General features: G+C 48.1%; 1 protein-coding gene across 6 annotated transcripts in view; it reads right to left on the bottom strand.

Annotated features, from left to right (window-relative positions):
* The window catches only part of Ae2 (anion exchange protein Ae2), a 335,868-nt gene that overhangs the window by 124,542 nt on the left and 186,705 nt on the right, over positions 1–24,621 (bottom strand). Inside the window, exon 1 of one of the 6 annotated variants that reach the window (XM_075676764.1) lies at positions 22,644–22,682. The exons of the other annotated variants lie outside the window; for them this stretch is intronic. Coding sequence (XP_075532879.1) covers positions 22,644–22,667 — 24 coding nt within the window. The 5' untranslated portion in view covers positions 22,668–22,682. Of the gene's footprint in view, positions 1–22,643; positions 22,683–24,621 lie in introns of those variants that run through there. 6 annotated transcript variants of the gene reach the window in all.

Genomic DNA, 24,621 nt, shown 5'->3' with positions numbered 1-24,621 from the left:
GCCAAAACCACACTCGGATTATGACGCAAACCGTAGTGGCGGGCTCCGGATTAATTTTGACACCGTGATGTTCTTTAACGTTTCCCAAAATCTAAGTGCACGAGCGTTTCTTTTATTTCGCCCCCGTCGAAATGCGGCTGCCGCGGTCGGGATCAAATCCACGGCCTCTAGCAATGTCATAGCCATAAAGCTACCGCGGCGGGCACGGAAGTGTTGATTTGACGGTCGACCGCTTCCGTAGTGTCGCCTGGACCCTGCGGTGCGCTTCAATTAATGCAGCTCTGGTTCTGCACGCCCTGCGTAATTTGTCCGCTTGACATATTAGCATGGTGTTTATTTTTCAGAAATAGCAGCAACGTGCCGTACCTTGAACTTAAGCTTATCCAGTTTCCCCGCAACCGGCGTCGAAGTAGGGTTTGCTTGCCTTCTCACGTCATCTCCCCCTCCCCCCCTTGTATGGGAACTGGCTCTTCTCCTCCCTACAGTTCTATCTACGTCCCCTCTGGACTTGCAATGTTTCTGCAAGTTTCTGCAATGCTTCACGGATAATTTACAGCTGTCAAGCGGCTAATGTGGCGACGGCCAGGGAGCTCCAGATGGCATTGTGCACATTCGACGCGGTGGGGCGAAAACGAGTTTCTAGAGTCGCGTTTCCTTTCTCGCTCCTGTCATGTATGCACACGCTGTGATCCTCCCCCCCCCCCCCCCCCCCCCCCCCGATGCGGTGTGCCTGACAGCAGCAGCAGCAGCAGTGGATAAATCGAAGGATGAGGCAAAGAATGCTTCGCTTCAAAAGTACACGGAAAAAACTACAGACGAAGCAGCACCCCAAAATTCTCTTTCCTCAGCACATGCTAACGCTGTGTGAAGACGTCGCACTGGGCGCACTTCGCGTTACGACGTGCGAGCACTTGCGCGGACGTGCGCGCAGGCTCCGCATGGCAGCGTGCCTCCCGCATGCGCAGCTCCGGCGCCGACTGCGGCGGCCTCCGACGCGGGTCCGCTCTGTCGCGTCATTCCAGGTTCGATCGCCCGAGGTCGGGCGACCTGCACGTCGCGCGACCAGAGATAAGAGTGCAGAACAGCAACGGCCATAGCGGGCTGCCAGGCGCTACACGTCCCCGGCGGCGACGTCCGTGATTGCACGCTATCACACACACTATTCACACCTTCGCCGCGTCGCATCATTCGGTAGCACTGTCATCGAGCTTATCGCGGAGCATGTGAGGTTTATCTGGCAGTCGCTCTTCGAGTTCAATGGTACCCACAGTGCTCGCGGATAGGGCTGCGCTCAACGTGAGCCCCCGAACAGTTACATCGGCAAACGCGACGATAAACCGTGCCGCTGACGCCTTCGCGCCTCGCGTACTTATCGTCCGTTATCGGTGCTAGTACAAACACATTGATGAAAGAACTCTATCGCGCAGGCGCACGTGATATCGCACTCGGCCAGCTGGCACGTCAACCAGGTATTGCTTGCGAGTAACACGGGCGCGGCAGAGGAGACTGCCATCGTCACCGAGCAGCCCATTTTTTCGTCAGATGATAACGGCGCATTGTGCAGTACGAGTGTCTACTGCAGTTAAAAAGAGATCGTGCACAGAGCACAGCTCAAGGGCCAGGCGCGCGGCCCAATTATAATAATAGATTTTTTTATGGGGTTTTACATGCCAATACCACTCTCTGATTATGAGGCACGCCGAAGTGGAGGACTCCAGAAATTTGGACCACCTGGGGTTCTTTAACGTTCACCTAAATCTAAGTACACGGGTGTTTTCGCATTTCGCCGCCATCGAAATGCGGCCGCCGTGCCGGGATTCGATCCCGCTACCTTGTGCTCAGCAGCCCAACACCAAATTATAATAATTTATTTATATATAAAAAAGAAATAGGCGTCATACCGTTATTTCTCTGCTGCCCACATGATTAGTACACTGTGCAAGAGAGGGCACACCAAAGATGTTTTAGTCTCGCTTTGTCATGTTTGGAGTCGGGCATGAAATAGATGGTAGCTGGCCCATGCCGTCGTCCAACTTATCCACACTGAGGACATTGTTGAAGGGAAGGACTGTTTCTCATCAAGAACGAGGGATATGGGTTTATTCACAGTATCTACATAAGGACGTTCCAGTTCATCAGTCTAGCATGACTGCGAGAGAAAGCACACTCAGCAGCCGCACAACAGCTGCTTATAAACACTCTGTCCTCCCTAGATCCCTAGGTGAGGGAAAAACGGCAGTTCACCGCCAATTCGTAGCGTCCAACGTCATCGTAGTCGACCCGCCATTTAGGGGGAGGGTTACACACACTTCCACACAGGTTTTACTGACCACGCCGACGTGAGTGGGTTCTTGGAGACACGGGGCTTGGCCCGGGCAGGCGCCTCTTCATCCCAGTGTTGAACCCCCAGACAACGACCACCGCGTCTGTCCATGACTTCTAAGCCCCATGAGACGGCCGCGCAAAATATCTTTCAGGAGCTCCCCTGCTTCAGGCAGCGGACACGGCGAATCCACGAACAATGCTAGGTACGCTGACCGCGTTTAGTCATAGCGGCGCCTAGGGGGTGTTGACGCGGCACATCGTCGTCCCTACGAAACGAGTCACCGCGGCAGGTAGTGAAGGCTTCCATGGTTGCTTCGGGGAAGCTTGCCACGCTCGCAGCTGCAGCTGGCTGAGAAAATTTTGCATGTCGGCACCTCTGCAGGCCGTTCCTACACCTCCGTGCGACACGCTTTCGTCCAGAACGCCCTCCCGACATGGCGCTTACTACCGTTTACTATTGAATTAACTACACAAAACAAATCGTTTTGTGTATCTGGAACCACGCATTTATTATGCCTAAGGAGGGGCTTTAGAACAAGAAAAGATAAAACTGCAGAAAAAAAATGTTAGGGATGTTTCCTCGAACAAAGAAAACAAGGGAGAAAAAGAAAACGAAAAAGAGCCAGCCAGAAGAACCACACAGCTGCGCCAACCTATCTTTAAGGTCACGGAAGAGCTCACTGTATTACAATGCAGGTTTGAAACTAAGAAAAAGTTATCACTTGCACGATACCGCTAAGAGTTTAATTACAGCACTTTATGACACGAGCTCGCCGTGATTAATCGCACACATCGACGCAAGGGTTCTCATGTGGAAAGAAAAAGTTCGAAGGGACAACTTGTACCGACGGTGTCGGGCGAGATACAAGCTGTATATGAAAGATACAGCACGCACACCAGCAACCAACTAAAGCGTTAGCCAACGCAATACCTCTGACGTCATCGACTTGTAATTATTAGCCAGTCCAAGAGGCTCTGCCACGAGCAAGTTCCTAAGCATTACATGTGATCTAGCTCCCTGCTCTTAAACATACGGGCGGCCAAAGTGCGACATTTCTAACCTGGCATGGCGACGTGTGTCGCATGTCGAGCAGCGTTCACTGCGAGCCTTGCCGGTCATACATCAAGGCCGCTCGGAGCAGGTTGGCAGCGAGGGGAACGCAGTTCATGCCTCGAAAAGAGAGCGAGTCGAGATCGAAGCGAGCCTCATTTACACGCAAAGCCTCGGAAGAACGGCAGTGCAGCAACGCGACCTTCACATACCGTCAAGCCAACCAGCGCGCGCGCGGGGAGCGCACTTTTTCGCTTACACACAGCTTGTTTTCTCTCTCTCTCTGTTTTCTTTTTTTCAAGCGAACTTTCTTTGCGAACATTCCCGGACTTTCCTCACCGTGGCTGCTTGCTAAGGGCTGCTGTCTTGCAGAATAATTATTTTTAAAAAAGGAAGGGGAAAAAAAAACAAGAAAGAACTATACGTGCCCAATCGTGGATTCGAAACTCGGTCCCCCAGCATAGCAGGCCGGTACTCGAACTATTAGGCCACAACAGCATGTTTGTTTTTTTTCTTTGTTGCATAGAATTATGAGTAGTGTCATTCGAAAATTGTTACGCTACATTTGGACACACAAGGCGTAACGAAAACTGGCGCGTCCGTATGTGTTCTAGCGCATGCGCATTGTGGCACACGCAGCGATCATCTCAAAGAGCTGGCGTCGGAAGGTAGACGTATACGTGCGATTGCGGCCAGTGCTACGCCGTCCAATGAAATTTCGAAATTAGACTGCGTAGCATTGGCCACAATCGCACCTATACGTCTACCTTGCTGACGCCAGCTCTCAGATGATCGCTGCGTGTGCCACAATGCGCATGCGCGAGAGCCCATACGGACGCGCCAGTTTCCGTTACGCCAAACACGCAGGAATGAAATGGGCTAATTTATAGCATTTAATTACGCGCTTCACGAAAGCTTCGTATATCACAAATTCCAAGTGCGTTGGATCTGCATTATTTTTTTCTTTTTTTTCTTTTTTTTTTTTTTACAAAAGATAGGGTCCATGCTCCGGTACATTTAAATTTCTGGGGCTTTACGTGCCAGAACCGCGATATGATTATCAGACACGCCGTTTTGGAGGGACTCCTGACTAATTCTGACCACTTGGGGTGCTTTCACGTGAACCGAAATCTAAGTGCACGAGCGTGCTTGCATTTCGCCTCCACCGGAATACGTTCGCCGCAGCCGGGAATCGAACCACAATAAATCGGGAATTTATCCCTGAACGTATCTTCACCTCCCCCCCCCCCCCCCGATTATGTTTCATCAAGCAAAGATCATGCTTGTAAGGATAGGCCGTGTAACTCCAGGACGTACAGATCTGTTTAAGGACTCATATCTATACCTGACCATTGAAGAGCGAAATAATTTGTCTCACCCGCCGTGGTTGCTTAGTGGCTTTGGTATTGCGCCGCTAAGCACGAGGTCGCGGGATCAAATCCCGGCCACGGCGGCCACATATCGATGGGTGCGAAATACAAGAACACCCGTGTATTTATATTTAGCTGCACGTTAAAGAACCCCAGGTGGTGAAAATTAATCCGGGGCCCCCTATTACGTCACAAAGAGTAAAGACGCGCAAAAAAAAAAAAAGAAGAAGAAGACCTGCCGCGGTTGCTCAGTGGCTGTGGTGTTTGGGCTGCTGAGCACGAGGTCGCGGGATCGAATCCCGGCCACGGCGGCCGCATTTCGATGGGGCGAAATGCGAAAACACCCGTGTACTTGGATTTAGGTGCACGTTAAAGAATCCCAGTTGGTCGAAATTTCCGGAGACCTCCACTACGGCGTGCATCATAATCAGAAAGTGGTTTTGGCACGTAAAACTCCATAATTTAATTTTTAAAAAAGCCGCAGTTTCGCCCGAAAGGCGAAGCATCGACTGCGATAGCAAATTAGTAGACAGCTATACGAAGTAAGGATATTAGTTTTATCGGCCGTATAAACTTGGAAACATTCGCTTAGTAACTTCATCAACAAGCATGGTGTGAATGCGCATAAGCAAACGTGAACGCATCACACTCGACCAGCACGGACACTCGCCGTCAGAACGCTGGTGCGGTGGATTAAGGCAGAGTTGTGAAGTTACAGTGACGTGACTCACGGCGGAGTAAAGTGAATTAAAGTGGATTTGAATGCTAATCATGTAAGGATACTTAAGTGTCTCCATTCCAGTTTCTCAGGAAAAAAATCAGCTTTGCGTCAAGTTGCGACATCAAAACGGGGCCATCAGCACCATTTTGTACGCATCGCGCTTACGTTACGCCTCGAAGAAAATGGCGGAATGCTCAAACGAGACCCTTGATCACGATGAAGAATTGCTGAAAATCGAAAAGGCTTTACGCAGCTTTGACAGTTCAGCCTCTGCCAACGAGCATGGTCTTGCGCTGAAATGCAAATTGCAAGCAACCTCAACATACGATGTGCTTGCTTTGAAAAATGAACTCGAGTGTCTGTGAGGCACTGTCGGGAAGTGACCATAATGCTCGGCGTCTGAGGCACAAGGAAAGGAGCAGAACAACGCATACAACACTACAAGCGGCCGGCACCTTGCACCCAAAACTGAGGCAGGGACCTTCAAGCGGAGAGCGCGCAGATTTGAACAAGAATCCGGGGAAATTTATACAGGCGAATATGCTGCCAGTGTGTCGTAAAAATTGCGCCTCTGCGGAGCAAGGTCGACACCTATACACTAACGAGGTCAGACAGCGCGCGCACACACCTAAAGCTGCTTCCCGTGTAATACACGCAGTATAAAGGGGGCCTAAAGGAGGCCTCATATATTTCGTGCATATCTGCAGATCCATTTCGCTGAACTACAGCGCACTTACATCTTGCACGTGACAAGGGCGCACTAACAACACTCCCTTCTCATCGGTACAAAAGGCGATGAAGCCACCGATGAAAAAGAAGAAAAAAATTGCCAGCTTCCCCCAAAGGGTGAAGCATTGCAAAGTTTAGCGTTGCGCTAAAGCTCTTCGGACGGTGTTCAGCAATACGCGGGCGCGATTTGCTGGTGCGACGTATCACGCGCTGCAGAAATAGCCCTGGCAGGCTTCGCCTAACGCTATGGCACAGAGAAAGAAATTCAACAAGAGGGACACTCGGCGAAAAGTGGCAACAGGAAACACGTCACGCCTAGTGTTCGCCCCCATACGTTAGCTGACGCGAGCATCGGAAAAAAAAACAATGTGAAATGAACTTACAATGTCTTTTTAAAATTTTATCCCGCTAAAAGTAAAAAGTTTTGCGTATAAATGAACTTATACTTTGCAACTTACCCGCCGTGGTTGCTCAGTGGCTATGGTGTTGGGCTGCTGAGCACGAGGTCGCGGGATCGAATCCCGGCCACGGCGGCCGCATTTCGATGGGGGCGAAATGCGAAAACACCCGTGTACTTAGATTTAGGTGCACGTTAAAGAACCCCAGGTGGTCGAAATCTCCGGAATCCTCCACTACGGCGTGCCTCATAATCAGAAAGTGGTTTTGGCACGTAAAACCCCATAATTTAATTTTTTTAAACTTTGCAACTTACTTTTCTTGAGTCGCCTAGCAACAAGCCAGCGGAGCGCCAGATGCATGCGTTATGTGCCAGACATGACACGTCACAGAAGCGAGCGAAGCCGGCTGCGCATGTGAGGGTGCGCCTGTTCGGCGACCCGTCTGCTTTTTTTTCTTTTTTTTTTTTAATGTAGCCTGGTTTGTTGCGCTCCCGGCTTATTCTTGCGTTCCTTCTGCACTTCGACATTGCACCACTGCACTATCAGACTACGGCAAGGTGAGACATTTTGTTTGACAGTCTGCGACGCATTTCAAGCAATTTTCACGTGTACTGAATCTTACTGGGACAAGTTTGTGATGCTTTCTGTGACCCCTAACATTATTGTAATTTCGTTCCTTTCTGGGATACCTTTAAGGCACGCTCGCCGCGCCTGGCGTTGTGAGGCTGTTAGTAAAAAGAAGCTTAGTTTGGCGTGTACTGAATCTTCGTGGGACAAGGTTGTGACGCTTTTTATGGTCCCGCCAACATATACCTTCTTTCGTTACTCACGCTTGTCGAAAACGCGACGAGCGATTGCCAAGAGCGATAACACGGGTGTGTGTTGCTTCCGCCGGCAGAACGCGCAAAAGATAACGCCGAGGAGCTCGAAAGCCGGGAACTAGAAAGTTCTGTCTTCTGAACGACTGAAAACGGGCTTTTCAGCCACGCATTTATCTTGGCTGCGAGTAAAAGGCGTTCTGCGAGCGTCTAGCATGGTCTGGTTGAGAGCCTGTGTTGTGGCCACCTCTGTGTATACGTAGCGTACCATCGTGTCGGCTGAGGCCAAGTTGCTTTGGAAACGCGCAGTCGCCCGTGTATTTGGGCTCTTAAAGTGCACGAAATAATTCCCGGGAATGTGGGAATGCTTGGAAATCAGAAGTTTTATTTATATTTTATCGCATTGCTTGGGGTGAGTCATGTATTTTCTGCGCCATGTATGTAAAAGCAAATTACTTTTGTTTGTAATGCCGCCAATTGACCACTTTCGCACGTTTCTCCTCTACACGCAGTATTCCAATATGGTCTAAACACCAAAATGACACAGGCTTGTAATTTACGTTTCTTCAGCTGATGCCGTCCGGTGAAGCTTCGTACGGGTACTGCTGCTTGCCTGGTGCCACAACGTTGGATGAATGCACGTTAAGTCTGGAACGAGCATTTATAGAGCAAACAGAGCAAAATAAACATTTCCTCATTTGACGAGGCGTCTTGCGTCTACTTTACTATAGTGCATGTGACACAGATTGTATAGAAGCTTGTAAAGGTCGTTCCCAATCATTTTAACTAAATAATAAAACGAATCCGAACAAAGACAGCGCGTGGGTCAGCAGTAGAAGCATAAAAAAAAAGAAACGCTCGATACCGAAAGTGTCGTTCACGGATTAATCCTATCTGCTTGGTGCTGCAGGCTCTATGGGAGTGTCGACTCTGGTTGAATGTGTTTCTCTATAGCGTGTTGAGGAGCGCCACCAGCGGCGTTGCAGCAGTCGCTGCATAAGGGAGTCCGAAGGAAAACCGTCGACGTTCGTAGCTGGCAGTTTTGCTCCAGCCACTGTCTGCACCTCGATGATCTGTGCTGCTCGTGAGGAACGCTAGTGTTTGAGCGCAACAATGCTCGTTTTGCAGCCAAACGCACTGCGCGTCTCTCTGGAGCACACAGGGAGCGAGCTATCGGCGTCAGCGAACATCGCGCGTCTTCTCCTGACGAGAGAAGTTCGCCGGGAGAGTTCCCTACTGTGGGCGACCCTTTACGCACGGGCGGCGCATGCACCGGATGCCGTGACAGCACGACGGCGGCAGCGCCTAGAGTGTCCGTACAACTGCTATCGTCGCAATACACGTGTGCGTTCGGGGGCCAACCAAGTGCCTTAATTAAATTATGGGGTTTTACGTGCCAAAACCACTTTCTGATTATGAGGCACGCCGTAGTGGAGGACTCCGGAAATTTCGACCACCTGGGGTTCTTTAACGTGCAGCTAAATCTAAGCACACGGGTGTTTTCGCATTTCGCCCCCATCGAAATGCGGCCGCCGTGGCCGGGATTCGATCCCGCGACCTCGTGCTCAGCATCCCAACAGCATAGCCACTGAGCAACCAAGGCGGGTAACCAAGTGCCTTATGACGCGAACCGCGCCCGTGGGTCGCCACCCCAATCATCGCTGAAATCAGTGGCATTTTTACGATTTCCAAACACGCTGGGAAAAGTAACGAGGCGCGAGACCGCTCCGAGACGCCGTAAATGCTCATTGAGGCCACCGCCGGATGGGCCGCGTATGGCGAGTCCCCCAGAAGAGCTCGGATAGGAACCCGTGGTCGCAAACTTTCACGCAGTGCAAACTGGGAACGATCGTACAAAACAGTGCACAATGCAGGCGTCATCCCTTTTAAAGGGACTGAACCAATTTTCATAGTACCCCCCCCCTTTTTTTTTCTCTTTTTTTTTTTTTTTTTGCAGTGGAAAGCCTACAGATCAGAGTGTCTGTGAAGTGCAGTAACGCGGAAAACGCCGTGGAACATTTTTTATCAGAATTTTCCGATCTGCAGTGAGCATATAGTCGTTCACTGGAAGCATGCTGAAAACGGTGATAGGTGAGCGCGATAGCGATTATACGCCGAGATTAGTGGGAGGCAGACGACAAGTGTGGCTATTCACATTATGGCCAGTTGTCAGTCCTTTTAAGTCGTACTTTTCTAGCCCAAACCTTGTCTGCCTGTGCCGTCGCGACTGTCCTTGCGCTTCCGCCACACTTCACCCGCTCGAAACTAATTCAACATTTAAGCGCAGTCCGAGAAGGTCCTATACGCTGAGACCACGGAGCTCTTTTGGCGGTGCTCTCGAGTTCGCTCAAATGTTGCAGTGGCCACGTGTATATAGAGCCACAAATGTCAGCGCCAGCAGATCGCCCGCACTAGCAGTGCGTAAAAATTAGAATGCTCGTTTTTTATCCGGTTTGGCTACGCGCAGGGTCAATTCGACAAGCACTAAGATCGTACAGGGTGGTAATATCGATGAACGATTAATCAATTAAATGTATCCCGCGAAACCATTACCGTTCATCGATGTTCACCTTTCATTTAATCGACTTAATCCATTAGACCCGTTCGATTAACCGCTTTTGAGAGTTTGACAGGAGTGACGCGAAAATTCTGAAATCGTACTGGAATTTCGGCGAACGAGCAGTGACTGCGCGGCTGTGGTGACTGTCGACTGTTCTTCCGAATGCCGAGCTGAGCGCTTCCCTGTGAGGTCCCAGCATCTGTTCGCAACGGGCGACTCGGTGGCTGCGAGCATGCCAGTGTAAAGAGACGTCCCTTCTGAGGAAATACGGGAAGCCGGCATTAAAAAAAAAAAAAAAGAATGACGTAAATAACGAGTCAGCAAACCACACGCTCTCGACGTCGAGTGGGTGCACCTCACGTACATTCCTGATACGAGTACCTGCAGTGACGCCACGAACGGGCACAACGCCGGATAATCATCGGGCGCTATCTTGTTTCTCGTGTAAGTGTTCCCATAAACGGCGATAAGCACTTCCCAGACTCTGAAGAGGCACCTCTTTCTCGAGAGGTCCGCAAGAAGATATGCCGGCAGGCAACGGCGTTAGCCGGCAGTAAGCACCACCGCGTAAGCGTCATCTGTCTGCGGGCATTTTAAGTGCTCCGCCCGTTGATCCAGACGGCAGCGCTAATCACGAACGCGTAGCACATGCAACCGCGCTCGCCTTTTGCTCTACGCCCGCTTCTCGCCCCAAGACGCTTCGTAAGCGCGTCAGTAAATCGAGCAACGTTCCGTGTACGAAGACGGCGAGATGCGTCGCGATGCCGCCCTCTCTGCTTGGAATGGAAAACAACAAACTAAGTAAGTGTAAACAAGTAAAATGAAAAACGACCAAATCGTAAGTAGTGAAACCTCGAGCAATATCAAAGGCAACACGCGATGAAGTAGTGTTCGCCGCAGCGCGCATGCAGATCTTTATCTCCTTTTTCATTTCCGCGGTAGATTACCCTGAAATTGAGCAACCAACGTGCCCGTCATTCCAGCCTCTCCACAAAGAAGAGTTAACGCGGAACACATGGGCATGAAGTTGTGACGAATAAGAACGTCTTTATGGCGCGAACCACAAACAGCAAGTTTCTCGCAATTACCGTACGTGGCTAACAATGCGGAAGTATTAAAAAAAAAAGAAGAATATTCACTGTGTACGGCATGCATGCCACGCAGACGCCAAGCCGGTGAGGCTCTCTCTGTGCATACAGAAAGTGAGCAACCCGACCGGTAAAAGGAACCACTCGAATTCCGTATGCAAAGAATCACCGCTACAGCGAGTGAAGATGTCTGCAGTTGGGAGATCAAAGGAGAAAAAGCGCAGGCAGACGCTAAACTTGCGAGCGGTACAAGCCATGACCGGTCGGGGATAGCAAGACAAACGAAGTAATCCAAATCGTATTCGTTTGCGAACATGGTCTCCCCTATGATGAAAGAGAAGGCTTTTTCTTAAAAAGCTATGGCTAAAGGTACGTCCAATGTCTCCCTACACCTTTCTTTGCAGGTAAGTTAGCCGGATCTGGTAGTGTTTTTATGTAGTACGTCCGACGATTCTCGTTGGTTTTTGCATGTTACGCGTTACGATACGTCGGGCATAAGCATGCTGAACAGGTATATATACAGCTCTATATACAGGCTGTTTCAGCGAACACTTTCAAAAATTTTTAAAGGTTGCCTGTGGCAGATAACTCAATTCTGGTTTATGAGTTGGATCTACTCGAAGCGACGGACACTACTTGTGCAAAAAATTGAAATGCAAAATCGACAAAATAACAATAATTCACTAATTAAGTTTCTAACTAATTATATTACGGCCCTTATTGCAATTTACAAATTCTAGCCGTGGAGTTCGCAAGGCGAATCCGCTGCTAGAATTTGTAAATTGCAATACGGGTCATAATGTAATTAGTTAAAAATTCAATTAGTGCATTTGTATTAATTCGTAGATTTTGCATTAATACATATTTTTTTTTTTTTTTTGCAAGTAGTGTCTGCCGCTTCGAGTAGATCCAACTCATAAACTTGAATTGAGCTATCTGCCACAGGCAATAACCTTTAAAAAATTTGAAGGTGTTCGCTGAAACACCCTGTAAATATACGGCTATACCTGCACGGGGTGCATACCAATTCCCGAAATATTTTGTTTTTTCCTTCTTCCTGTTCTTTTTTTTTTCCTTCTCTTATCCGCGACAGTTCGCCTGACGTGGCGAACAGCCTTTTTCACCTTCACCATGCAAGACGGCAGGGCGTCATCACTGCTATATGACCGACCGCCACAGGCATCGGACCGTCGGGTGACGCGCTTAACTAGTTGCGCCGTATACTATACATGCGCTACAGAGCACATGTAAAAACGGCGGAATAAACGTACTTCTACGTTTCACCCGAAGCTGCATTAGATCTGGCTGCCGAGCAGCTCTCTGAGGACGCGTTCATTTCTGCTATTTGCCATTATCAAATCAACTGGCGAAAATGTTTCCGCCTCGTTAGAGTCCCTGCCGTGAAAATAAAATTAATTATTGATAAAGAAAGTCGAAGAAAAAAAATGTCCGCAGCTTGAGAGACAGGTACGTTACTTCGACGCCACCGCTGATTGCTTTTTTTTTTCACCCTATTACATGGGAGTCAAATATCCTATAAAAAGCACAGTACTACAGAAATTGAAGGTGACGCCAAAAGCGTACACTTGAAAATCGAGCAAGCAAATGCAAACGCCCAATGAAGAGATCCAGTCCGGCGGTGATTCCTAAGCGGCCTACACACTACGAACGTAAATAGTAGATTCCCGAAAGAACAACCCAGCGCTTCGCGGTGATTCAGCATGTCTGTCGCATATTCTGCAGCACAAAACGCTATGCAGGCCAAGTCACATGAACATGTCGTATGACGGGTCAACGCAATTTTCGAAAGGAAGGAAACAAATTGTGCACGGTGTGACATCTAAATCGTTTTTTTTTTTTAGTGTTATTTGGAGAATGTCCCAGAAGAACACGGCATCCATACAATCTACAAAACAGTGATCAATCGTTTTAGCATGCGGACACAAACGATAGTTTGTCGACCGCGGCACGAAACAGCCCCTTTTCTTCAACCAAGTTTTGACAGGAGGAAAGGTTGCCGAATGAAATTCAAAGAAAAAGGTTTTCGCACCTGGAGGAATGATCATTCGACGGGACACGCTTGAACATGCACGCCTCTCTAAGTAAGGTGCACGATAAAGGGGAACAGGGAACGCTGTGTCAACATACAAGTGCAGAAGAAATTTCTTTACGGGAGGCAGCGCAAACCTGAGCCATATTTTAAGCGAGCCTTCAGTAGTAAACACTTTCAGCAACCTCCTTCAAGAAGCCCCAAGGAACCAACGGTACATCTCGAACAGATCATGAAACTATTTCTGGAAGTAAATGCATAAGCGAAGCTGTAGTACACTTCTCTTAAAATTGAACTATTACCATCACGAAAAAAGAATAGTCGGGAGAAAAGTTGCCTAAAAAAACAGGTGAACAAAGATGAAAAAAGTTATCATGCAGCATGACTTCAACACGTGAGACCAGGACAAAAAGTAGCAAATACACTTGCAAATCGTGAGCACTGTAGCAGTTGCAGGACACAAGTCGAGCTGCTAGGAACAAACACATTGCAAGCTTCAGCTCGGCTAAATATGGACAACTGCCACCACTGCCAAGTATTAACCTGACGCTGTACTTCCACAACTTCCGCTGACTAGTGAGGGTAACGTTAGGATATTGAGAGAGGGGCACAGCTAAGAACAAGTTGAAGTCCTGCTTCCATTGAATACCTACAAAGTGATTTGGCGTCATACACCATTGTCTAAACCAAAAATCCTGAGCTTTTTTTCGAACAGCCCCGCCAGAAACAGCACAAAAATGATGCGTTATGGCAAGGGCAATCTCTGCACTTTTCTTGTCAGCACAGAAAAAGGCGACGCCGTCCGCATATATATAGGCCAGTACACGAGCCTCACTGAGTTGCTGTGCGAAACCGTGAAACGTATGATCTTGTCGAATTCGAGTACAAAACGGCTTCAAGTACAAAGGGCACAAGGACGGGGACAAGGAACAACATTGCCTATGCGTTAAATACGTCGTATAGGTGGCGATGGCGTCATTGGCGGCGTCTTCACTCCAAAGCTGAAGCTTGCCAATTTGCCCTCTTAGTTGCCGCATCAACCACTGCCTCAAAATTGTTCGGGCCTTTGCCGCATTACTTTTGTTGATCAGAGCGTTTTGAAGACCCCTTCTTGTGTGCTTTACGTACATTATACTCTTGTCACATAGCGTATTCAACGCCTAGATCCGTTTCTAAACGCCCCTTTCGTTAGAACAGCGAGCCATGCGCCGCACTGATCGCCGGCGAGGCACGTACTCCTCCTTGTTTGTGCAGGTGCCTACTTCGCGCATGTGATGACTGGAAAGTACGCGTGTATGATAAGCGGCTCTGTACGTATTTAACCACTGTAGTCTGAAAGTAGCGTCAAACGTGGCGGAATGTAGTTGCGGAAGAGCGCTCTTGTTATGGTTGCGCCATTCCGCTGTATCTTTAAGACGACAAACTGAATTGTTCGCGCGTACGTCCATCAGACATTTGGTTTCATAAGCCCTTTCCGATTTTCCCGGCTTCCTATATGGCTGGTTTCGTATAAATTAAAAAAAATAAAATTATTTGGTTTTACGTGCCAAAACCACTTTCTGATTATGAGGCACGCCGTAGTGGAGGACTCCGGAAATTTTGACCACCTGGGGTTGTTTAACGTGCACCTAAATCTAAGTACACGGGTGTTTTCGCATTTCGGCCCCATCGAAATGCGGCCGCCGTGGCCGGGATTCGATCCCGCGACCTCGTGCTCAGCAGCCTAACACCATAGCCACTGAGCAACCACGGCGGGTGCGTTTAAATTCTTTCACCTCTGTGCTGGTTTCAGTGCGGAGTCAGCGAATCACAGCAGCTGGCGGCGCAACCATGCTCTTCAGGCGCAGTATTCTTCTCTGCTTTGGCATGTGGCCGAGAGATCATACATGTCCATCAGGAGAACACTTATTCGACAAAACTGTACGTTCGAAGAAACAATGCGCTCAGCATTGCGGTCCAGCATACGTGTCATCCGTAAACTGTGTAGTCCAACCAGGAAAAAGGGCATGCCATATCCATCGGGTGCAATTAAATATCGAACGGTATGCATGGACTATTGGTCAAAGTCCTTTACAGTGCGTCCGAAAACAATATCGCGTCTTTACAGATTACAGAACATTGATCTACATCCTTTCAGGTACATCGCAAGACGGAACGGGACAGGAACCTACTCTTGATCATTTGTCTGTCGCAATCGCCTCCATTTTAGTGGCAAATATATGCTTGTTTTCATCACCTATTTGTAGTAATACACATTGTGCTTTTCCGGGTTCTTCTAAAGCCATTAAAGTGTTGATGTAGATGAAGTGCTCAGCCTTCTGCCCGTGTAATGCTCGCATACGATGTTACACTGGCTGGAATAAATAACAGAGAGAAAGAAAGTTATTGAGAGGTAAAGTTTTGAACTACAAATCTGTGGGTGCAAAGTCCGAAGCCTCCGATCGCGGTGCGCTGCAGATTGCTATTATTTATTTATTTATTTATTTATTTATTTATTTATTTATTTATTTATTTATTAGGTTCAAGCAAAACGCTTATGCATTCCTGCGACGGTCATCAGCGGGCAGCAATACAACTCGGAGAGCGAGCCCACAACAGCTATCGCTGCCATAAATCCGAGTCTCTTCCCGGCTCTCTGCACAAATGCGCCGGTGTTCAAGGTTGCACGCGCAGACCACGAAGAGGTGCAGTCGTTTTCGCAGCTCCTGGAGTGCGAAGAAAACCCTCGGGCATAAAGTCCTATCTCAGAGAAGCAAGGCATCGAGCACGTCCGCAGCAGAGAAAGCTCCGTTTGCGCTGAGCTGCGCAGTTAAAAGCGGCGGCGTACCCAATGCTATAACACTTAACTGCGTAGCATTCATGCGAGGCACGCGCTTCCGACAGAAAGGAATGTTGCTGAAGCCGCGAGCAAAAGTGAGTGTGTGCTGGCACACGTACTGCATACAGGCTAGTTCTGTTCACAGCACAGAATTCGCCATGCGCGATCGATGTTTCATTGTTATTGTTGCGCTGTCGCGTGCGAAAAAATGGGAAGCTTGGTTACTGAAAAGTGTGCTATCCCAAAATATAATGTACACGGAAATATATATATATATATATATATATATATATATATATATATATATATATATATATATATATATATATATATATATATATATATATATATATATATATATATATATATATATATATATATATATATATATATATATATATATATATATATAGAGAGAGAGAGAGAGAGAGAGAGAGAGAGAGAGAGAATTACGCATGCCTCCCTTTTGTGTGCACATACCCCACTAGGAGCTCACTGGTGTTCTGGGTCTCTCGCGGTTATGCATTTTTTTACGTTCTTGCCATTTTCGTGAGACTCATTTCATCAAGGATGAGCAAGAAGATGTTCCCACGACCACCTGAACAAGGTCAGTCGTCTACTTCATCGCTCATTTTTGGACGACGTGCCTTTGGGAGCTCGGACCAGCTCGATTCCTGGGAGAGCTCAACGCCAGAAGCCATGGACTCTGACAGCGAGTACACCGTAGTCATGGGCCGCCATATGAAGAAGATGCGCCGTATTTCGACTGAGGCGACTTCATCGCATCAGAGTGAGCAAGAATCCTTCATGGTTTCTTACGTGCGGCTCTCGACGTCACACAGCATGAACTCCCTCAGCAGGCAGTTTCTAACCGAATATTTTGAAAGTGTGGCCCCTGGGCAAATTAACGAGATCAGGATCAACAGTCGCAAGAACATCCTGACAATAGATGTGAAAAATTCCGCAGTACTTGAGAAGTTAAAGGCCATTCCACAGTTAAGCGGAATCCCCGTCCGCTCCTTTATTACTTACGGGAAGGAGACAACAACTGGAGTGATTTCCGACGTGGAGCTTGAAATCAAGCATGCGGACCTCAAGAGTCTTTTGAAGTCATCGGCGCACATTCTTGAGATTCACCGCATGGGGCACTCCCGGTGTATCAAGTTAACGTTTGATTCTTCGACATTACCAGCGTCTGTCAAAGTGGGCTACGTTATACACCGAGTACGACCATTCGTTCCGAGGCCTATTCAGTGCCGGAAATGTCACAAGATAGGACACGTGAGCGCTGTTTGTAGAAGCAAAGCCACCTGCTCGCGTTGCGGCGGAGAGCATGATAGCACCGACTGTGAGGCGTCCTCATTTAAATGTCCCAACTGTACTGGCTCTCACGAAGCGACTTCGAAGGAATGCCCGAAGATGAAATAGGAGGTTCGTATTCTTCGAAAAATGGCAAGAGACCAATCTTCACGTAAAGAGGCTGCTCAATCTGTTCGCCAAAGTGACCAACGCTCGCGACAGAAGCATCACAAAACCATTTCAGGCGAACTACCTAGCGTGGCACAGGTACCACGACCACCTCAGCCTGTGCGTGCATCGAGGACGGTAACGGCGTCTACTGATAGTTCAAGGTCGACGAGAGCACGCGGCAAACATTCACCTCCACCGGCCGATACAGACACGGAATGGCCTTTGCTGCCCTCTAGGCCCACGGCCATGCCAGCGGGCACTAGCGGTCCTCTGCGCCATGAAGCCAAGAATTATGGGGCCAATGAAAGCGGTGACACTACGGGAAAGCAAGGAGATGAACACAATGAGAAGGAGAGTGTACAAAATATGCTGAAGCACCTAGTAGAATCAATGCGCGTGATTCTCGGTGGTCTCGAGACTCCGGCCGCTAAAGGTGCCCTACAAGTGCTCGCCATGCTAGAGCCGCTTATCGCAGCTCTTTATATGCTATAAAGATTTTGTTTGCCGCTTGTGCTTTCACGCAAGGGAGGCCCACACACCAACTTCGTCCTAGCGCCTCTATTTTTAAGTGCACTGGAATTGGTGACTACAGACTTGATGCGAAACCTGATTGTGGCTTCATGGATGACATTTGTGAATGTTTATCACCAGAGTGTTGAACTTGCTTTCACCTTTGCGCATCCCTCTTGCTATGTCCTCATCATCCCTCATCACATCTTTATGTCCCCGTTCCCCCTCCCCCTGTGCAGAGTAGCAGGCTAGAGCGCCTTAGCTCAGGCCGACCTCTCTGCCTTCTTTCAATTAAATTATCTCTCTCTCCACTCATTTATAATATTAGTAAACCTTTTTTTTCCAAATCAACACGGGTTTAGGCAACGCCTTTCTACCACCACGCAGTTATGGAAACTATCAACGACTTTTCTAGCGCTTTGAATAACAAAAAAAAGAAACAACTTGACGCGATTTGTTTAGACTTCTCTAAAGCCTTTGAAAGAGTCGTTCACTCTCTATTAATCACTAAATTGGCACAAATGGGAATTAATTGCAATGTTGTAGAATGGATTAATGCATATCTGTCCGGTAGAACCACCGTATGTGGAAGTGAATGGCATAAAGTCGGCCACCCTACCTGTGAGCTCAGGCGTACCGCAGGGGTCTGTTTTAGGTCCTGTTTTATTTTTGACATACATTAATGATATCAGTTCCGTTATTAGAGAAGACATCACCGTACGTTTGTTTGTACGCAGGTGATTGTTTGCTATACCGGGAAATTAATGACGTAAATGATCAAAAATCGCTGAGTGACGCTCTTGCTGCCATTGAAATATGGCGTGAAAACTGGAAAATGAAGATGAATGAACAAAATACAGTGGTTTTCAGGGTATCCAACAAGATAAAAGCTGCCCTAGATGACAAATACTTTGTGAACTTCCGAATACTCGCTACAGTTGATACATTCAAATACCTAGGGACAACTATCACCAAGAACTTAAGCTGGAAAACCAATATGAGAAATATCACAAGCACGACCACCCCCCCCCCCCCAAAAAAAAGAAAGAAACTTTGGTTTCTGCGCAGGAAATTGAAGCTTGCGCCTCAATCTGTCAAACTAACCGCGTTTCTTGCCTATGTGAGGCCAGCGTTAGAGTACGCAAGCATTATATGGGACCCGTTCCAAGTGGGCCTAATAAGCAAACTCGAAAGGGCACGAAGAAGGGCTGCAGGGTTTAGTTTGTCCAAGTATTCCTCCACCGACTCGGTAACAGAGATGTTAAACCTGCTTCAACTACCACCACTATCCCAGCGGCGCCTAGTGGCAAGAATAAAATTCCTATTTTTGCTTTCTAAACACACTTTTAACATCGATATTGCAGATTACTTAGCTCTTTAAAAAACGCGAATTCTCAGGAAAAAGCATGATTCGTTGCGCCACAGCTACATGTCGACGCATATGCATATTCAACTCTAACTCGAACTATAAGAGACTGGAACGCCCTGCCATCATCGGTTATGCAGTGCACCTCAGGAAAAAAAATAAGCATAATGACATCATTACAAACTTGAAAATTTGTTTGCTTTCATTCTTGCATATATATTTTTTATTTTTTATCACCTAGTAAATGTACCACATATCGTCTGTTTTATGAATTGGAGTGTTTTTCATGAATTGAAAAAAGTGATTGCCAAAGTGTTCTATTACTGTTAAAATTATTAGTTTATCTGTTTTCTATCAATGTCGCGTTATCGGTCTAATTTCGAAATGAATTGCCGGAGTGTTATACTACGGTACAAATTCTGTCTGTTTTCTATGACTGATACTTAATTGATGTAATTTACTGTTGTAACTCGCAGTTTGTAAGTTTGACAACTTATTATTGTTGTAACACCGAGTTTTGTATCTGTAATGCCTGAAATCCTACTCTGTAACTGCCTTATGGCCAACAGCATTGTAAATAAATAAAATAATAATAATAATGCGGCCAACTGTAAGTGCCGTTTTCTGCGCCTGGGGCTTTCCTGGAACCCAATTATGCTACTGCACATTAGTCATCCGCCTCCGCAATGTGCGTTGTCTATACAGCACACTCAAAGTAAAATTATCAGTAATATCAATAAAAATTATATGTTAGCTGCTGCTTGTAAAGATGGCTTACGCACAATTTTCGTGAACAAAAATCAACAAGTACATATTCAACAAGGACGACAACAAAAACTACATTTAATTCGACACTTCTAAAAGCTTTTTTATTCTGAAATATTGATAATCAAAGTTGATTCTCAGTATGCTAACTTCGCTTTCAGAGGTTGGAGTCCGGAAACCAAAAGTGAATCCCCCCCCCCCCCCCCCCCTCAAATGACGTACTGATTCCATATAAGAGGCCAGTCTAAAAGCCTGGCGGAGCTGACAATATCTGCGCTCCTGCTGCTGGCTGACAAAAACAAGACATTAGGTACTCGTCTTATCGAGTATCCCACCTCTGAATGCGAAGTTAGCGTATTGAGCGTTAAATTTGATGAGGAACGTCTCTAAACATAGACGCTTCAGAAGCGTCAAATGAAATGTAGTTCTTTTGGATTAAGATTTTCTTGAAGTTTCTAAAAAACGCATTTCATGACAATGTAAAAAAAAAGCAAAATAAAAACTTTTGTTGAATATGCACTTCTGAGTCGTTCGCGAAAATTGTGTCCGCCAATGCACATAAGCAACCTTTGAAAGCAGCGTTTGCGTAGCTAGCATAGCCTATTTATTAATATTATCGATGGTTTAAACTTTGAGAACACTGTATAGCATAACTGCTGTGGACATACTTCATGTGCCCTGTAGATTCTGGTGACTCATATTTTCCGGCTACTGGTGCACCGTACGGACTAACTTCGTCGGTCCTATGAAGCCGTTCACGTCTGTTCTACACCCTTTCTTCTTATTATTTTTTTAAAGTTACACGCAGGTACCAACTAAAGCGGTCTACACACTCTGTCCCATCAACTCCTCCGCGTAGTGTAGCGAATGCCAACGCTCGTGTCTTGCTAATCATCGACGAGAGCCGGTTGCACGTGTTTCAGAGAAACGGGCTCGCCTATTGTGCGCTACTAATCCCACCGCGACGCTTCCATTCAGCCGGCGTCGCCCAGAGGGTGATCAGTGACGGACAATGGGGATGAGCCCATCTTCTGGTTCTCTTTACTGATTCGTTGAGACGACCCGTAGCTTTCCCGCACCGCGCTCCAGTTAGGTATGACGGCGGCTGCCGTCAGGCCTGCCGTGGGATTGGTGTAATATAAAGCCCGTTTGATCTTGACGGGGATTTAGGGATAGTCGTACTGCACCCTTCCAGTGCTGCCTGCACACAGTGCCTGAGCCGCATCGGTCAGCGTTAAGCGTCCGCATACCCAGAAAGGCTGGTGAAAGCTCAAGGCCCCTGCACTACCTCCATGAGCGGAAGCGCGACACCAGAGCGCCGCGGACGACATGCGCGCGCGGAAAGCATGCATTGAGCAACACGCTATTTGCGCAAGCGACAGAGCATCACCGGCGGGATTTGGTGCCGAGGAACGAAAAATGCGTAGTTTACATGAATGAAAATGCAGCGCGCAGGTCTGAAGCGCGTCGAAGGGAGACATTCCAAAGCAGCACGCGAAATCTTCGCAGAAGGTGCTGTACCTGCGCGGGCATGAAGTCTCCTTGCGGGCGATGACGCCGCAGCCAAGCTCTACGAGACAGGCGTGAAGCCATACGTATTATAAAGAGACGCTTTCTTCGGCTCTCGAAACGCGCAGACCCACTTGTAAGCAAGTGCAGGTGAGTGCTATTAGCGGTTCAGCCACGCGGTGCCACGATGTTCGAGCGAGGGAATCCCACCGGATCACACGGCAACGCTTCCTTGGCAGAATAAAGGCACAAACTCAAGGCGCTGCGCCAATTGACGCCGAATCAAGCAGGCGGAAGCAAATGATAATAAAGAAAGCGAGCGTAATACGCGGAGGTGGCAGCTAGGCGACGGCCACTGTCTGACAATGGAGTGATGCGAAGAGTTGCCGGCGGCGCCTTCCATCATCACATAGCCCGAACAGCTGTCGCCGACAGCAGGACTCGCACAAACAATGCGAGCTCCGAACGGGCACGAAACGGGGTCGCTCAAGCCTCGCATTATTCCTGCCCAATGACGGGGCCTGCATGCATCGCCTCTATACCGAAGCCTGCGCCCTGGGAGCTGTTTTCCTATCGGCCGTAGGTCACGATTTCCTGTTTCCGTCCTCCGCGCGGGCTATTTGTGTATGGAAGCCGCGTACGCGATGCCTGCCGATTAATTTACCCCGCACAGCCCACACGGACGACAATTTGTGATGCGCTCGCTCGTCGAATGCGTAGTGCGCGAGCCCCTGTTATGTACGCTGATCGTCGTACTGTTTGTTTACGAGCGCGAGCTCGCATTTCTTCGATTTTATTTTACTGTCGATTATTTTGGCTTATTCACCAGCTTGCTTTATTCGACAACACCAAGGACAGCTGCCACGTGTGCCGACTTTTCTCGACTGACTAATGGGACAGCGACACTATATGTTGCTGCAGAACAAACACCCGAGATTACAAGTGGAGAGGCAACAGGCAGAGACGTGGTAGATAATTCTGGACGTATATATCTGGTGGGGGATTTTTATGCTCAGTCTTAATACAGATGTTAATTATCTCTCTCTTCTCGTAATGAAGTGGAAAAAATACTACCAGGAATCAAAAAGCGCTCACCACTCTCCTGTGGCGGAAGACCATTGTCACGTGACAGGAAGAGGAGATAGAAAAAAACTTGTGCAACTTTAGCAGCTACACTTACACACTGCGAACGACTGATATGCCGCGGTCTCTGGGTTGAAGTGAGAGTACGATTGTGACACGACGGAAGACAACGTAGCACCCGCAACATCAGTATGAAAACATTCGCGTGGAAAGGGAGACGCCGATGCGAAGAGGAGAAACGGCGCGGGCGACGGACTAGATGTAGAAGAACATGTTGCTGCGCTAGTCGATTCATATTGCAGAGTAGACCATAAATATGATCGCTTGGCGCAAACAAGGAAGGAAGGAAGGGAACAAGGGGAGCGCCAACTTTCGACTGTTCATTCTCTATTGTCTAACATGCAATATATACACGCAGACGAGTACGCGCCATACAAAAAACAGCTTTAATCGCGCAACACCCTAATCACATGCCGGCTATCAAAGAACCTTCTTTCTGAATGCAAAAGTAAAACAGATGTGTGGCTAATACAAGACGAACCTGGCTCTTTAATATGAAACGCCTCCAACAATTCACGTGCCGTGGTGTCCCTGCTTCTTCCAATAATCCCTATCTTGTTCAGTCGTGGCTCACACGAATGTGAATTGCAGTGCTTAGGCAAATGTGCTCCGTCTTTACCTTTCAGTGACAGCTCATGTTCCCGCGCACGCTCATTTACGCATCGGCCAGTCTGGCCGACATATGTCTTACCGCAAGACAGCGGAAACCCATACACGACTCCAGTAGCCCATTTTGTGTACGGCTTGGCATGTACTTTGAAACAGCCACAACGCCACATGTATACAAGTATACATGTGGCGTTACACATGAGTTGACGCAATGCATGTTGAATAAACGATTACGTGTGTGCATGTTGTTGCGTTCTCCAGGGTAGCGTACCCCACCGCTGCCGACAGTTGTGACGCCTGGTTCTTCAACCTCGACCGGCATTACTTATGGATAGCGTGGCGTTGTCGGCGGGCTGCAGATGTCCGGAGTAGACCATGGCGACCAGGCAAGGACGAGACGACTTCTAGTGCGAAACTTGCACGGTTCATTCAGTGGTTGGTGAAAGAGAATGAAGTGAAAAAGTACATTGCGGGGCCCTTTAAATAGGCCCACTAAAATCGTAGGCGGGATCTTGCTCACGTCAACGTCACGTGGCAGGCACCGAGTCTAGTTGTGGTTGGACGACGGATCCTTTCTACCCGGTGAGCTTTCACGCGCCCGTCTCCGCAGGTGGCAACCCACGGAGTCTTGATCGGGGATAGGCGGCGGATCCCTTTTCTTTCGCGCGTCGTTGGTTCGCGGAAAAGGCGTCTGGTTGTGGATGGTCGACTGATCTCCTCTCTTCTAGGCGTCGTTGGTTCGCGGAAAGGGCTCACCCTTTAGAGTTGGACAGTTCGTGGAAAGAGTTCTTCTAAAGTCGAACACACACAGAGAGGCCTGTAAGCACTGCGGGGCGCTAGCCAGACCGGCAACCCCTCGAGACAACCATAGCAAATTGGGAATCAATTCTTCGTTTCGCTTAGGCATGCACACACACGAAGGGGCCTGTAAGTACTGTGGGGAACCTGCCAGACCGGTAGCCACTCGAGACAACCACAACAAACTGGGAATCCACCCTTCGTTTCGATGAGGCATGGTGGTCGAATATCCTTTTTGCCCGGGGTGCTACACGCCAACCGTAACAGCAGGTGTATGTGTCCCGGTCCATTCGTTTTTGAAAATAGAACTATGCGCACACAAAGAGCTCATGACAGTGTTCTGTTTGTTCCTTCCTTTGAGTGTGATGAGGGTTTGGCGCTCTTACGGTCAGAAGCCTCTAAACAAAGGCCCTGAGCACAATAACAAGCACAACAGCCACAGCCGCGAAGGAAAAAGTGACTCTCAGTTCAGTAGCACCTGTTGAGCATTTCAATAAAAATGAACTTAAGGTCTTTTTTTGTT

Source organism: Dermacentor variabilis, unplaced genomic scaffold (genome assembly GCF_050947875.1).
Source record: "Dermacentor variabilis isolate Ectoservices unplaced genomic scaffold, ASM5094787v1 scaffold_12, whole genome shotgun sequence".
Classification (NCBI taxonomy): Eukaryota; Metazoa; Arthropoda; class Arachnida; order Ixodida; family Ixodidae; genus Dermacentor; species Dermacentor variabilis.
The sequence above is the reverse complement of the archived record's forward strand: the minus strand, read 5'-3'. Positions and strand labels throughout refer to the sequence as shown.